Source organism: Peromyscus maniculatus, chromosome 2, assembly GCF_049852395.1.
Source record: "Peromyscus maniculatus bairdii isolate BWxNUB_F1_BW_parent chromosome 2, HU_Pman_BW_mat_3.1, whole genome shotgun sequence".
Lineage (NCBI taxonomy): Eukaryota > Metazoa > Chordata > Mammalia > Rodentia > Cricetidae > Peromyscus > Peromyscus maniculatus.
This window is the reverse complement of record NC_134853.1, coordinates 134,568,336-134,585,248: the sequence shown is the minus strand read 5'-3', so window position 1 is coordinate 134,585,248 and position 16,913 is coordinate 134,568,336. Positions and strand designations below refer to the sequence as shown.

Here is a 16,913-nt window from a genome sequence, read left to right as displayed (position 1 = left end):
TTGGCAATATGGGGATTTGGTTCCACGGAATGGGGTTACAGCAAAGGCCAGAACAGATGGGAACTTCCAACTCATGTGAGTGAGAATTCACAGACAAGCTATAACATGGAGAACTTCTTTTCTTTCCTTCTTTTCTCTTTCTTTCTTTCTTTCTTTCTTTCTTTCTTTCTTTCTTTCTTTCTTTCTTTCTTTCTTTCTTTCTTTCTTCCTTCCTTCCTTCCTTCCTTTCTTTCTTTCTTTTTTTTTTTTCAAGACAGGGTTTCTCTGTGTAGCTTTGAAGCCTGTTCTGGAACTTGTTCTTTAGACCAGGATGGCCTTGAACTCACAGAGATCCACTTGCCTCTGCCTCCCAAGTGCTGGGATTAAAGGTGTGCACCACCATCTCCCAGCACCATGGGGAATTTTTTATAGGTCTTGTCTACCCTCAGGTGCTTTGGGAAGCATCTTGGGCTTCTTTTCCTACCCTGTCTTACATTTAGTTGTATTTATTCTTATTTTTAATGTATAGAACCACTCAAGGTTAGATTCTTATCCATCAACTTTGGCTGCAAGTCAGAAAGTGAGATTTCTCCACATTAAAACCTACTTTTCTTTCCCCAACTCTCTTCCTCCCGGCAGCAGAAACAAGCCTCAGATTAGCCAAGGTCTCCTTACTTCTTGCCATGTATTATAATAACCTATGGGAGATGCTGGAGTGCAACATTATAGACTAGGTGACTTTTTTTTTTTTTGAGACAGGGCCTCATGTATCCCATGCTGGCCTCCAATTTATTATATAGCCAAGGACACTCTTGAACTTCTGATCCTCCTGCCTCAACCTCTTGGGTATTGAGATGATAGAGGTGCACAATCACACCGGGTTTATGTGGTTCTGGGGATGGAACCCAGGGCTTCATTAGTGCTAAGCAAGCACTCTGCCAACTGAGTTACACCTTCAGCTCCTAGACTAGGTTGTTTTTTTTTTTTAAGAAAAGAAATTTATTTTTCATAATTCCAGATGGTGAGAAGCTCAAGATCAAGACATTATTGAGTTCCATATCTGATGGCATGGTGGGAGGGTGAGAGAGCTCTCTGAGGTTCCTCTTATAAGGACACTAATCCTTTCATGAAGGCTCTTGTGTCATCACCCCACCCCAAAGCCCCAAATTGGAACACTACCACCCTACTGACAAGGTTTCAACCTATGAATTTGGAAAACACAAACAGGAAGCTATAATGACTTGAGTCAACTTCTAAGAGTCTCAACACTGAAGATGGGGTTCAAGTATTTGTCAGGGATCATCAAACTACATGGCTCTGTTTCATCTTTAGGGGTCAGTTCATAGAGGCAGCTGGTGCTTCATCACTCACTTCTAAGCATGAGGACTCTCCAGGTCTGACTCTCTCCTAGCTACCTCATGGAGCACACTGACTTCTCTGCTAAAGAATGTAAAGGCCGTCGGCGCGCTCCCGCCCCCCCGGGCGCGCGCTTGCGCTCCCGGGGCGCGTCCGGCGGACCGGAGGGAGGCGGGCCGTCTCTCCGCGCCGGTCCCCAAAGAGGGTGTCCCCCCAGGCGCCCCTGGCCTGAGCGGCTCCCGCCGGGCGGCGGCGGCGGCGGCGGCGGCGGTGGCGGCGACGCTTGCGGACCCTCAGGGAGCCGAGGACTAGGCCGCGGGACCGCGCCCCCAAGTAGCAGAAAGAGAATGAAAGAAGTAGATAATCTTGACAGTGTAAAAGAAGACTGGGTTTGTGAAACAGGACCTCCTGACAATCAGCCCCTCAATGATAATCAGCAAAGGAACTGTGACTATTTCGTTGACAGCCTTTTTGAGGAAGCAGAGAAGGTTGGTGCCAAATGCTTGTCCCCCACTGAACAGAAGAAACAGGTAGATGTAAATATAAAATTGTGGAAAAATGGATTCACAGTCAATGATGACTTTAGAAGTTACTCTGATGGTGCAAGTCAGCAGTTTCTGAACTCCATCAAAAAGGGGGAATTACCTTCAGAATTACGGGGAATTTTTGATAAAGAAGAGGTGGATGTTAAAGTGGAAGATAAAAAAAATGAAGTATGTATGTCTACAAAGCCCGTGTTCCAGCCCTTCTCAGGACAGGGTCACAGACTAGGAAGCGCTACACCAAAAATCGTTTCTAAAGCAAAGAGTATCGAAGTTGAGAATAAAAGTGCTCTGTCTGCTGTTGCACTGAACAACTTGGAGCCCATCACCAGGATCCAGATCTGGTTGGCCAACGGGGAAAGGACTGTCCAGAGATTTAATGTTTCTCATAGGGTGAGCCACATCAAAGACTTCATTGAAAAATACCAAGGATCTCAGAGAAGCCCCCCCTTTGCCCTGGCAACGGCTCTTCCTTTTCTCAGACTTCTGGATGAGACACTGACATTGGAAGAAGCAGATTTACAGAATGCTGTAATCATTCAGAGACTCCAGCAAACTGCGGAGCCTTTTAGAAAACTCTGATAGTTTTGAGTTTTGAGAGACTGAGAGAAATGATGGTTGGAAGTGGACAGAAGTGGGAGACAGAAGTCAGTTTGCCTGAGCTTGTGGTTTGAGTGCTACTAATTCCTTAGGAGGATGTTTAAATAATCACAAGTTAGGAGAGTAATGTATGGCTGGAAACCACAGTTAATGCACTTTTCTCAAAGGCCACTCAGAAAAAAATGTGTATCTTCAAATACTAGTTAACCAACATGATATATTAAATAGCTATATAATTAATCTTCATGTGGTCTAAATTAGTAGAGTATTAGCATTGAAACATTATTTCCAAATAGCAAATATTAATATAAATGTTAGCTCTCTCAGTTTTTAAATAGCAATACATTAAATATTGTACATGACATGTTAAAAGCATCAATGTTATTATTGTATTGCCTATACCTAACCCTCACAGCTTCTCAGTTTTCATTCTGTGATGACAAGAGATATTCAAGTATTAATTTAGCAAGAGTATCTAAGATGTATAATCTTTTAGGAATAAAATTGTGTAGCTTAGTACAATGTTAGTATTAATGTGCCTACACACTTTTCTATACCTTCTATATGTAATTTTATGGACTGAGATAGATGGGTTCAGTGGTAGAGTATTTACCAAGCATATATGAGACCCCAGATTCAATCAATCCCCATCAAATTAAAAAAAAAAAAACTTTAAATATGAAATGTAAAAGCACTCACAAAAATTCTCCAAGAACCACAGTTGATTCTCTTCCTACTTTCTCCCCAAAAACTAGGAATTTAATTTTAGCTAATATTTGTAATTAGCCATTCATTTGCACCACTCAACTAAAATCTACTTTATCATATTACATTATTTGTGAATGTTTCTTAAATTCACAAAAAGTACACATTTTCTACTTCATATCACAGTAAACCTGTGTAAACATTCTAGGAAAACATGTTTAGTGTATTATATTTTTAACTGAAAACGAATTATGTTTCAATTTTCAGATTAAATCCCTGTGTTTGGAAATAAGTTAAATGAACTATTTTGCATATGATCTATTGAATTAAACTTTAAGTAATTAAAATATAAATAAAAATTAATAAAAACAAAAGTGAGGTATATATTATAGCAAGGATTAAGTGACCCATACCAGCAACAGTATCCATAGGGTGCTGGATGTATGCTATAAACCTTTTATGTGAGTGAACTATTTTGCAAATGGTCTATTGAATTAAACTTTAAGTAATGAAAATATAAATAAAAATTAATAAAAACAAAAGTGAAGTATACATTGTAGCAAGGATTAAGTGGCCCATACCAGCAACAGTATCCATAGGGTGCTGGATGTATGCTATAAACCTTTTATGTGAGTTATATGTATAATAGTATTAAAAACTCAAAAAGTTTGGCCAGGTGATGGTGCATACCTTTAGTCCCAGCACTCTGGAGGCAGACACTGGCAGATCTGAGTTCAAGGCCAGCCTGGTCTACAGAGTGAGTTCCAGGACAGCCAGGGCTATATAGAGAAACCCTGTGGGGTGTGTGGGGGAAACCTCAAAGCTTTCAAGTATTTATTCCTTTAAAAATAATAACTTCCAAGCTGCCCACAGTGGTGCGTGCCCTGTAGCTGTCGCTCACACCCTCACACCAAACTGAGAGGGGAGGGTCACTTGAGCCCAGGAATTCAGATCAGCCTAAGGAACATAGCAAAGTCCTGTCTCTACAGTAACAACTTTTCAATCCTGGAGGGATGGCTCAGCAGTTAAGACCACTGGCTGCTTTTGCTGTGGACCCAGGTTCAATTCCCAGCACCCACACGGCAACTCACAATCACCTGTAACTCCTGATTCTAGGCATCCAGCTCCCTCTTCTGACCTCTGTGGGTACTGCACTCAAGTGATACATGGCAGGAAAAACACATATACATATGTTAATTTTTTTAAAGATTTAGATAAATAATAATTTCCAAAGCATGAAAAGATTTCTTGAGAAAGGTGATGTGTTTTTCCCAAAAGTTTGTCTGACAATGAATATAAATGAGTCTCACCTGTTCCTGTATTCACTATGTTGTAGTATCACTCACTTTATAGCCTCTAGAAGACAGCCTTTTTCATTGGTGAGAGTGAAAAAGAAACGTAATACTACATGATTAGGAAAGACATTCTGACAGAGGGTCATTTGGGAGTCCTTTCCAAAGGGCCAATACCTGGCCAAACATGGTAGCCCACACCTGTGATCATAGCACTTCGGAGGCTGAGGCAGAAGGATTACCATGAGGTCAAGGGCAGCTTGGGCTGCAGAATGAGACTGTCTTAAATCAACGAAGTCCATTCCTGCCACCTTCCACAAACACGGTTCACCGTGTCTGAGATGGTGCCAGCTCCATCGGGCATCTCGAGTGATTCATAGGCAGTTAATGTCACGCTGCAGGAGTTCTGTACAGGCCTGAGTCCTGTGGAGTCCACGCTGTGTGCTTCAGCACAGACAGTGAACCACTCCACCAAAATGCAGCCTCTGCACCTCGCTTAGCTGCGCCCTCTTCCCAGGTTTACTCAGGCTGTTCTCTAAGCTGAACCATTCATGATGTAGCCTGTGCCTTGGCGCTCAGCCACAGATGAGGCAGGACTGGACAATGTGAGTGAGGTTTTAACTAAGGCTCAGGGAATGCCAAGAGGGAACCCGTGTGCGTAACTGGATGTCCTGGATCAGCCCTTTCTTTTGCAGTCCTGTTTTAAAGATGCTCTCTTCCCTAGCTCCAGCCTTCCACATACCACACCCTGTCTTTTGGGTGGACGGTGTGGAATAGAGGATGAAGGAGAGCATTTTCATTTTGCCCTTAACCTAGGAATTCAGCAGGTACATAATAGAAAAACTAAATATTTGTTGTCGATAATGTTTACATAGCAATATCAGAGCCCTCTTTAGCAAAATAGAAATAATTAGGATAGTAAAATCAATAATTTTATCTTTCAGATATAGGCAAAAACTTCTGTTTGTTAATATGGTCAGGAATCTAAGGAAATGTTTCATATAGGCCTATTATGAAACCTTTCTATATGCATAGTTGTAATTTATGAAAGGCCTCTCACAGAAATGTTTCTCATGTATCTACAAAAAAAAAAAAAAAAGCCTCCTTTGTGGATTTTCCAGTTTCTCATTAACCAGAAGCTACAGGGGGTTTCTTGTGTATCTTGTAGAGTACATGCCAGTGGGAAGTTCCAATTGGAAGAACAGTCATCAGCAATAACTTGTGTTTTTTTTAAACTGTGAAAATGTTAGTGTAAATCATGTTCTTGATGATAATCATCTGATAAAGCTGTTTACTTGAAAATTCAGAAGTTGTGAAGTTGCTAGACTTCTTACTGCAGGTTGACTTTGGAAGCATAAATGGCCAAGGGAAGCAAAACCTGAAACGAATGAACATCTTAGGCGTGGAATGCAATCTGACCCAAGTTATTGCTTCAAATCCGTCACTAGTCCTTTATCTTGTGGATAAGATGGAAGTTCAGAAGTACATGTCTGATTTACACATCTGAATCTGCTAGCTAGATTACTATGCATTCAAAGCTAAAATAATCTTACTTTATCAGTCAGTTCGCGTCATGATGTTTCCATACATTGACAATTCAATATGTGTGTATTTATTTTAGTGCCTTAATATATTTTTGATGTGGTATTTTGCTAATGGTTAAATGAACTGTTCTCTTAAAACGCTGTTCATTGAAAGGGTTTGTTAAATGATTTACACTTGTTATAAAATAGTACATGTGAAAAAAAAAAAGAATGTAAAGGCGATGTAAAGAATGTTTCTTTTGAACTTACTGGTTTTCATCTCTTCCTTCTTTTCTTTCTCCTCTGCTGTGCATTAAGTTCTATTCTGGTCTTAACCATGGGAAAGTGGCTCCACTGTTCCATGTATTTATCCAAATCTGATAATCGGGCTTATGCTCCAAATCTTCAGGCTTAGGCTTTTGAGTCCTCAGATCAAGGACTTGACTTTGATTGCTAAGACCTGCAGGACTAGCTGCTGGGGAGGGGCTGTGGTGGTTAAGAGGGGATAAACAGCATAGTTTATTGTTTGTTCAGTTCACAGCTAATCTGTGGCCAAGGTAATTTCATCTCAAAACTCTTTCTCTTATTTTGTTCTTTAACCAAAAGAATGTTCTCATCTTAAGAACAGGTCCATCATCTTCCTAAGCCAATTGGACAAGGCTGCAGATTGAAATAACATTCTCCTTTCTGCTACATACTTACGAAGCTGTGTAATCAGAACTATGGTGTACACTAGCCCTTAGGAATGTTAGAATAGGGACTGGAGAGAGACTCCACGGGCTCTTACAAGCATGGGCTGTAGGAGGCTTCTTGATGGGTCTGCTGTCTTAAGTGGGGAGAATGTTCTAGTTCCAGGCTGTCCTGGGCCTTCTCCAGGTGAGAAGGATTTACGGGGTACAGGAAAAGAGGGCGCCAAGTCGGCTCTCAGTAATCAGCTTGTGACAGGCCTGAGAAGCAAAGGGTTTGGCTCTTATCCCTAGGGGAAGAGGTGTGAGCCCATCAGAAGATTCTAGGCTGCGTAATTTACCTGGCTCCCTCTCCAGGTGTTTGCTCATTCCACTCTCCTTACTTGAAGTGCCTACTTTTCTTCCTTATGTGGGAAGGATGTCTGGCTTTGCCGAGCCTAGCACCCAGTCTCCTCCCCCTCTACCCATGTATTGCTCTGTACTGTAACTGCCACCACCCCAAACTTGCAGCCTTCTGCATGCTTTCATCTTTCTCCTACCTCTGAGCCTTTGTCCTTGCTGTCTCCTTTCTTGAGAGGGAACACCTTTCTCTTGCCTGCCCCCTCCTGGCTCTCTCACTGTCTTGCAGGTTTCGATCCTGCAGCTGTCTCCCCGAATCAAATCCACAGGCTGAACCGCATTCTTTCTCTTTGTGCTTCCGTGCATGCTTCTCTAAGCAGTCTCTAGTGTCCCCAGGCTGACCTTTGAATTGCACGCAGCTTAATCCCTAAACCAGATCTGCCAGGGATGGTGGCTTGTTTGCTGTGAGCAGGTGGGTGGAGCTGGCAGTCCCTGGGCACTGAAGTGGATTTCCAACTCAAGTTCAGGACATGCAGAATGTAATAAGATTAGTATGCATATAATTAGACAGTTACAGGTGAAGGAATGGACTCTGGGAGGGACATAAGCGTCATTCCAGCTTCTAAAGCCTAGGCTCTGTCTCAGAGTCGCATGACCTGAGACTTACCTACCACCAATCCTGATTTGCCGTGTGGTCTTGGCAAGTGCCCCCTCTTCTTTTGAGCCTTGATTTTCTACTGTAGAGCTCAGAGGCCTTTGATCTACTCAAAGTTGTTGTCTCAGTTCCTGTTTACTCCTGGTCATCTGTGATTGCTTCTAGCTTGCCCACTATTTCCCATTCATTTCTCTCATCAGGACAGCTTCCCCACTGCCCAAGGCCTGTGTCACCTTTTCAGAGAAGTTTCCGATATCCTCACTGACCCCCTCAGAACATGCTTTATCTCTACTGAGCTCTCACACCCCTGCTTCACCTGGACACATCCAGTTCTGCACTGTAGCTCATATGCCACATGTGTGTTTGGATCCTCTTCATCTAACCCCCCACTCTGCCCTGGGTTTTGTTAACTGTTATTATTTAAAATATGTATTTTATTTATGTGTATGTGCATGTGCCAGAGTGCAGGAGTCTGTAGAGGTCAGAAGAGGCTTCAGATTCCCTGAAGCTAAAATTATAGGTGATTGAGAGCTGCCAGGGGGTGCTGGGAATTAAACCCAGGTCTTCTGTAAGAGCAGCCAGTACTCTTAACCACCGAGCCACCTCTCCAGCCCCAGATTTTATGTATTGTCTTTTACTTTTTAAAAGTTTCACCAGATCTGAGTCAGATGGCTTTTCCCAGGACAAGGCTGTAGATGAAGCGAGGAGACACAGGTTCTCGGAAAGTTCTTAAGGTTTTTGCTTAAGGAAACTTTGCTAAGCCTAAGTATTGCCCAGTCACCCAGCAGCTAGAGGACAGGGGCAGGACTCACAGATGATTGCACACATAGCAGCTTAGCTGCCCTAAGTCCTGCTTGAGTTCAGAGAGGTGCTGTGTATTGGGTGTGGGTACCCCAAATTCATTTGTTAATCTTGGGGAATATTCAAGAGCAGAAAAGAGGAAGCAAATGTCACATGACAACAGCCTAGAGACGAAGTGATCCCGTTTCCCACTGAATCTCCTTTTTTAGATCTAGAGCGGGTCATTCATCTCTCCATAGAGTGCTGGCTGTAAGAGTTGTCCCTTCCTCAAGCTGATGTGCCTTCTTCCCCTGACTCGTGTGACTTAGGACTAAGCAGTGTTGGTTTAAATGATCTGCAGATTGGACACGCGGGGGTGTGGATAGAGCTAGGAATGGAATGGAGTGCCTGAAGGGGACTCTGTGTCACTTGGGATGCTCATTAGTTGCTAGAAATGGAAAGGCACCTGGTTGGCTTTTTGGGAAATGGGCAAAACCATGCCCCTGGGCTGGGGAGGAACTCCACAGAAGAATATTTTGTGTTGCAGAATGATGGATGAAAATTAGATTTTATGAAGAAGAAGCCACAGTAGTGAGTCTCAGTGTTCTTTTTTAATTCTTGGGAAGAAACTGACCACTGAATCCCCTGAGGCACTGGGTCAGAGCAACTGAGAGAACTCTGAATGAAGTGACTCCCGAGGGTGTAGGGAATGTCACAGGGGAAAAACCTCTTCTTTCTCCCCTGCCTCTCTTCTTACACTGCTTGCAATCTATGGGGTCCTTCCCCTCCATGGCTTTAGTCCTACATAGGCTGATGACCCTTGAAAGAGACATCCCTGCCTCTTCCTGAGAACTTTCCATTCCTTGTCTCCCAGCTTTCTGTGTATATATTTCCTTTCTGCTTGGATTTAGTCTTGGTGTAATTAAGAGCAAGGAGTTATCAATATACTCCCTTCCCCAGATGAAGGGATGATATATGATTGCAATTTCATCAGTCAGGTGCACATTTTGGAACCTGAATTTTGAGATGATATTCTGGAAGTGTATTGTAAAGAGGATGACTAATACTTACTACCTGAAAGTTTCTCATTTTTGACTGATGGCCACTGCTCTAGGCTCTCTTCTATGTTTAAGAATTGAGTAACACACTTCTCTACTTGCAAGGCCTCTGGGCACTCAATGCCTGTTGCAGTTAGCTCTGATCTTAAGTTCTTGCATACTTTGACCTCTTCCCCAAACTTGCTTCTCTTCTGTTTTCCCTTTCTATCTCAGAGACCATCACAGTCTCAAATGCTCTAGTTAATAATTTTATTTTGAGGCAGGGTTTCCCTTTGTAGCCCCGGCTGGCCCAAACTGGTTTGAAACTCATAGATATCTATTTGCTTCTGCCTCCTGAGTGCTGGGATTAAGGGCTTGGACTGCCTTGCCCAGCCCTCAAATTAATAATTTTGAAAACCCTAATTCTTTTCTTTTTCTGGTATTTTGCTTCTAGTTTATTGCTAAAACCAACTGTTTCTTTTTTCCTAATATTTAGTATGGGCCTTCTCAAAATCCTTTATTATTAATCACAAACCTGTTTTAAGCTCCTTCTTCCCAATTTCTGATTAAAGTGTCCTTGCTCCTATTTGAGAAAAATCCTTCACGTGTGCTATAGATTCCACCTCCCCTTCATTTCTTCAACTTGTGTCATTAGTTGTCCGTGATCCGTTTTTTAATCTTCTCTTAGCATAGCCATATCTGATGAGAATGGCAAAGGTTGTAAAGCCAGCACAGCTGCTCAACAAAGATCCAGAAAAGCTGAGCCACATGCTGTGCCATCTTTGGTTTTCATCTCCATCTGTTTCATACTTGGGGGGACTTTTAATATTTGCATAATTTGGGGATATTGGAATGATGGGAAATTTCTTATGAATCATTTATGCCTTCTCCCAGGAGTATTACTTGTAAGCTTTGCCAGGAAAGTCCTAAACATACTACCTCTCCCACTTTTAGGGAGATATCGTTATCTGCTTGAAGGCCTTCCTTACACCTTGGAGGTTATGACACACATAAAGAAGCCAGAGGTCTCTTTATGAGGCTATGAGACATTCTTGAAACATCTGTCCCTGTATTTACACAGGAACAAGGTATTCAAAACAAAGTAAACTTAAAAAGGGCAACAAGATTTGGTGGGCTAGAGGAGTTGGCCACAGATCAGATTGCAAGCCTCTTCCTACTATATACTCAGACAACTATGTGGCATATACAGCAACAGAGTTAGACTAGCTGAAATTACCTCTGACCTACACAGAGATTTATATTGATGAGCAAAGAATGGAAAGATTATAAAAGAATGAGATGTTGGGACCTCCCCTTTTAAGAAAAGTTAGCACATGCAGAGTCACTGTAATGTCATATGACCAAAGAACAACAGAATGCCAGGATTAGACTTATAAACAAATTCTATATAGATATAAAATAGAAACATTGTATTATGTCAGAATTTGAAAATACTTGCAGCAGCTTTGGCCTGAGGATTTTTCTTGGGCACTCTGACCATAAATAGTTAATAATACACTGCTTGGGACACAGCAATATGCCTGCTCTGGCTTGAAGATTTTTGTTTTGGTCTAGTGTCCTTGTAGCCACAAAAGCTACCAGCCTGAGAAAAGGCTGTTATATGCTTTTAGATTCTTAAAATTTGGGTTATGGAGTTAGTGAGTAAAAATGTTAACTGTTTATCAATGATGACAAAACTTGGGAAAATGATTGGAAATGATAATTCTGTCCTGTCATAGTTTATTAATGATGACTAAAAGATGAGCAAGAGGAAATGAAACACATGTCCAAAACCAAAAATGAAATTATCTATGTTTTGAAAAAACATTAATATATCCCTGCTTACTAAATTCTATATAAATAAAGAAGCATTCTGGATGCTAACCAGTCAGGCTACAAGATTCTCATCACCACCATGGCCTGGCTCACTTCCTTTTCCCAACAACTCCTTACATCCTCTGCTGGGACCTGTCCAGTGCCAGGGATGGCTCCTGGCATTCTCTCCACCCTGTAATCTTGTCCAAGTCTCTTCCAAATCTCTAAACACCCCTGCCTGACACCACATTCCTTCAACCCCACATCTCTGCGTTTTACTGCTGATCTACAGGTCCTGAAGGTGTTTTTGTAATCTGGTTTGTCTTTTATTACCAATATCCTCCACTTAGTTTCATTATTACACTGACATGATGCTTTCTAAGATTAATGACTTTTTAAAAAATATTTTGAGGGCCGGGCGGTGGTGGCGCACGCCTTTAATCCCAGCACTCGGGAGGCAGAGCCAGGTGGATCTCTGTGAGTTCGAGGCCAGCCTGGGCTACCAAGTGAGTCCCAGGAAAGGCGCAAAGCTACACAGAGAAACCCTGTCTCGAAAAACCAAAAAAAAAAAAATATTTTGAGATTATAATACAATTGCATCATTTTCTCTCCCTTTCTTCCCTCCAAACACTCCCATATATGTCTTTGCTCTCTTTCTAATTTATGGCTTCTTTTTAAAATTAATTTTGTTACATATAGATATGTATTCCTAAATACATAAATATACCCTTTTCACCATGAATAATGATATTTGCATGTATATATTTTCAGGCCTGACTAATAGTATTGGATAACTAATTGTGCTTTCTAGCATGGCACAATAATGTTAAAGGTGTAGTAGTGGCATGTATACTTTGGTGGTAATCAAAATCTCTCTAGTTGGACTTAAGCTCCACTGAACAAAAGAAAAATCATACCCAGTACTGGAAACCTGGTTAACTACCATTAGCACCTGCTGCTAATCTGTCAGGCTACAAGATTGTCATCACCATTAGCACAGGTATTAGGATGAACAATTCATAAATAGGACCTCATGAAACTGACAAGCTTCTGAATAGCAAAGGACAGCATCATTTAAACAAAGCAGCAACCTAGAGATTGAGAAAAGATTTTTATCTACACATGTGACAGAGTACTAATATCTAATACATATAAGAAACTCAACAAATGAGATATAAAGAAAAAATAATCCAATTAAAAATGGGGTACATATAAAAACAGAATTCTCAAAAGAGGAAACTCAAATGGCTGATAAACACTTTAAGAAATGTTCAACATTCTTAGCTATCAGGAAAATGCAAATCAAAACTACTTTGAGATTTCACGTTACACTATCAGAATGGATAAGATCAACTAAACAAGTGGCAGCTCATGCTGGCAAGGATGTGGAGTAAGTGGAACACTCATCCATTGCTAGTGGGAATACAAACTTGTATAGCCACTATGAAAATCAGTATGACAGTTCCTCAGAAAGATTAGGATCTATCTACAGCAAGATCCAGCTATACCACTCTTGACCAAGATGATATTCTTAACCCAAGCTCCAAGTAGTTACAGGTGGGTGGGTTCCTAATGAGAAGATAGCTAGAAATGGCAAGAGGGAGGAGCTGTAGGAGCTCCTGGATGGATTCATGGATTCATGGAGCTTGGATCACCTACCACATGAATATTTAGTTTTTAAGATACCAAGATCAGAAGCCAAAGGAATGCTAAGAGAGTCTATATGGGAGTAAGCTAATAAAAACAAGCTAGAGATGCTGTTGCTGCTGTCTCTGAGCCAGGCTGCAGGTTCAGAGTTGATTCAAGCTACTTGCTTCTTCCACCATACACGATATTTGCTGCCATGTCTTCCTGCCATGGTGGATTTTTATTCCTCTGGAACTGTAAGCCCAATCAAATTCTTCCTTCTGTAAATTGCTTTGGCCATGGTGTCTTATCACAGGAATAGAAACAAAACAAAACAAAATCAATACAGAAGTTAGTAGCAGAAAGTGGGCCATTGCTGTGAAGAAATTGACTACATCCTTTTTTGGAGGAATTTGGACATCTTTGAAACTTTGGAATATGAATGTGGGTGAATGCTGTATGCAGAGCTCAAGAGGCTGTTCCAGTAGGAGCATGGAAAGCAGTAATGCTGGGAGCAATGTGAACTATGGAGGCCTAACACAATAGGTTTCAGAGGGGACCAATATTAGCAACTGGGCTAGAAGCCATTTCTATGATATTTTTAGTAAAGAATCTGGCTGCCTTCTACTCTTGTCCTGAGGACTTGCCTGAAGGAAATTATAAAATAATAGACTAATATCTTTGGTGGGGGAAATTTTAAGTCTATATAATGTTGAGTCTGTTGTATGGTTATTATTGATGTTTATGTAGGTCTATAATGAAAAATTGCAAGTGGGGTATAATGATTTATAAAATGTACAGTTTGGAGAAAAAAGAGCACTAGGAATCTTAATGTTATAGTCAAGGTATGTGATAAAGAAGAAGCTGTATTGTTAATGATATTAACATTATTAATGTGTTCTTTACAGGAATGAAGAAGAAAGGTGCCTTCAGGGCAAGATCTAATCTAGATAAGTTTCCAACTTGTGAAAGAGACCTTAAGACATTTTCTACTTCTAAAAAGCAATTGAATACAAAAGCTGCTGTGAATGTGACTCAATGATGTAGCTAGAGTTTTCCTGCCTGGCCCACAGTCAGGACAAATCACTCTCACCTGCCAGTCCCACAGCCGCTCAGACCCAACCAAGTAAACACAGAGACTTATATTGCTTACAAACTGTATGGCCATGGCAGGCTTCTTGCTAACTGTTCTTATATCTTAAATTAACCCATTTCTATAAATCTATACCTTGCCACGTGGCTCGTGGCTTACCACCATCTTCACATGCAGCTTATCATGGTGGCGGCTGGCAGTGTCTCTGACTCAGCCTTCCACTTCCCAGAATTCTTCTCCTCCTTGTCCCGCCTATACTTCTTCCTGCCTGACTACTGGTCAATCAGTGTTTTATTTACTAACCAATCAGAGCAACACATTTGCCCTACAGAACATCCCACAGCACAATGGGGTGAGCCTCCATCCCAAGATGTCAGCCAAACTTGGCAGTATTGTCCATGTGGTGCTGGCTTTAGAGGCACAAAAGAAGAGTGAAGGGGCTGTGGATTTTTCCTCCACAGTTTCAGAGAGCTTCTGAGGCCAAGCAATGTGTGACAGGGGAGTCCCTGTAGGAAGGACCTGAGAGGGCAAGAGTCTGTCAAAGAGACCATTGCACAAAGCTGTGAAAGTGAAACCTGGGTTGTAGTGGAATCTTAAAAAAGTTGCAGATGCCAGAGCCATGAGACATCTGCCAAGAGAACTTCACATGGGGAGTGGAGCCATCTGGGGGGAGAGAGAGAGAGACAGAGAGATACACAGAGAGACAGAGACACACAAAGAGACATGGAGAGACACAGAGAGACACACAGAAAGAGACACAGAGAGACAGAGACAGAAACAAAGAGAGACAGAGGGACAGAGATAGAGAGACAGAGAGACAGACAGACAGACACACAGGCACACACACATGCACACACATGCCACATGCACATTCTACACACACACACACACACATGCATATGCACATAAGTGTGCACGTGTGTGTGTGTGTGTGTGTGTCTGTAAATGAATATGTGGGTACAGTACAATATTTGGAAAGGAGAGTAAGAAAGGGTAAATATTAGGTAATGAGAAATGATAAAATCCATGTACTGAACAAGTGAGTCATTAAGGAAGATATAAAGCTAGTTGTTTTTCTAATTTTAACTTTGTTATTGATATTTTCTTTTTCTATTTTTTCATATGTATGTGTGTATGTATGTAAGTGCATAAAGTCTAATTGATAGCAAAAGTGTAGAAATCCAATGGGAAGCTCTACAGCTTCCATGTCAGAATGGCTATTCCAACCACATAGAAGTTCGTTGAGATGCATAGACTTTGGGCCTCACTAATCTTGCTGCATAATGGTTTTTTTTTTTTTCCATCACAGGCAATTTATTTTGTTCTATTCATTCACAGTTGATACAGAAAATACTTGGAAACATTTCCATATAATGTTTGACACAGAAATCATCAAATAGAAGTATACAATGTTGACAGGAGGCAGTACATTTATAATTTATAACCCCAAATGTATTTATAAATTAGAAATGGAAAGATCTACAAATGAAATTATGAAGGTTCACCAAAGTCATTTAATCTGTCAGTTTCTCATTCATTTTTATGTCTTAATAATATTCTATTGTATGAATAAGCCACATTTTATTTCTCTCCAGTATTTGATAGCTATTTAAGTTGTTTTAACTTTTTTACTATTAGCAACACACTGCTGTAAACCTTCATGTACATGTTTCATAGGTGCGCATTTTCAGTAGTTTGAGGATATATTCCTAAGGGTAGAATTGTTGAGTAACAGAGTAACAATGTTTTGCATTTTGACCAACCACCAAACTGTTTTGCCAAAGTGGCACACCATTTTACAATTTCACCAAATCCTTGTTTTTAAGGCTCTGATTTTTGTACAAAAGCATTCAATCATTCTGTCAGACCAAACCAGGAAAAGTAAGCTATAGTTCAGAGCTGTTCTATTCCATTTACTATGCAAAGCCATTCTTGGCATTTGCAACTCTCAGCCCTTTTGAGTATTCTTGCAGTGTTCACCTTTTCTTCCACCACTTTTTTTTTCTTCTTTTTTTTCTGGTTTATTTCTATCTATTACAAATGTATAAAAAATCCTCCATCAACGCTGCTGATAGCAGCAGAACCTTGAGAAATATACCTTTGGTTTGCCTCAGAAAAGGAACACATATTGCACTGTAAAGTTTATAAAATTGGCGCAAAACATTGTGATAATGTTACAATACCAGTTTTAAGAGTTCAGTGACTAATGGGGAGCCGATGGGATACATGCAGAACTGTGAAAGCGATCTCACTTAGCCAGCTGTACCCGTAGACTGTAAATCTACATTCAGATCATTTCTGAACTAAGGCTATCATCTCAGTTTATCTGTTGAGGTCAACCAGGAAACCCTAGAATATACCTTGATTTTTGCAAAAAACAAAATAGGGGGAGGGGTTTCTTCAGCATTTCAGTCCACGAGTAACAGTATCCTAACAGGCAAAGTGTTCTCTCACTGTCAACATAGAATGAACTGCTGCTGGAGGTCAACTTGGGCTTTAATTTGCATTAGCACTTACATGCATAGTAGTCCAAGTTGTTGACCTCATGACTTTAAAAAGTAACTCTAAAAAAGTAAAATGGCCCTTCTTGGAAGACTAAAGAAAGACATCCAGCCGCAGTTGTAAAAAGTCTCATCAAAACAATATACCCTTTTATGAATTACGCCTCAATTAAAAAAAAAAGTAGCCCCAAATAAGAAGCAGCTCTGAAAAAGAAAATATAACTTAAGATATTTGAAAAAAACAAGGTGAATACAGGTTCAAAAATAATTAAGATACATTTTCTTAAGGCTACCTAGAATTAGGCTTTAAAGAATTCTACCATTTCAAGTTTACCACTAGTTACTAGATACCTATTTACAAACAAGATGTTCACCTTTTTTGTT

At 40.7% G+C, this 16,913-nt stretch overlaps 1 protein-coding gene across 1 annotated transcript; it reads left to right on the top strand.

Moving 5' to 3' along the window:
- The first annotated feature begins 1,498 nt into the window (after positions 1 to 1,498).
- LOC143271950 (UBX domain-containing protein 2A) lies at positions 1,499 to 6,229 on the top strand. Its single transcript, XM_076564799.1, has one exon. It carries the CDS (start codon positions 1,683 to 1,685, stop codon positions 2,457 to 2,459), a length of 777 nt encoding a protein of 258 aa, XP_076420914.1. The 5' UTR covers positions 1,499 to 1,682; the 3' UTR covers positions 2,460 to 6,229.
- The last annotated feature ends 10,684 nt before the right edge of the window (positions 6,230 to 16,913 follow it).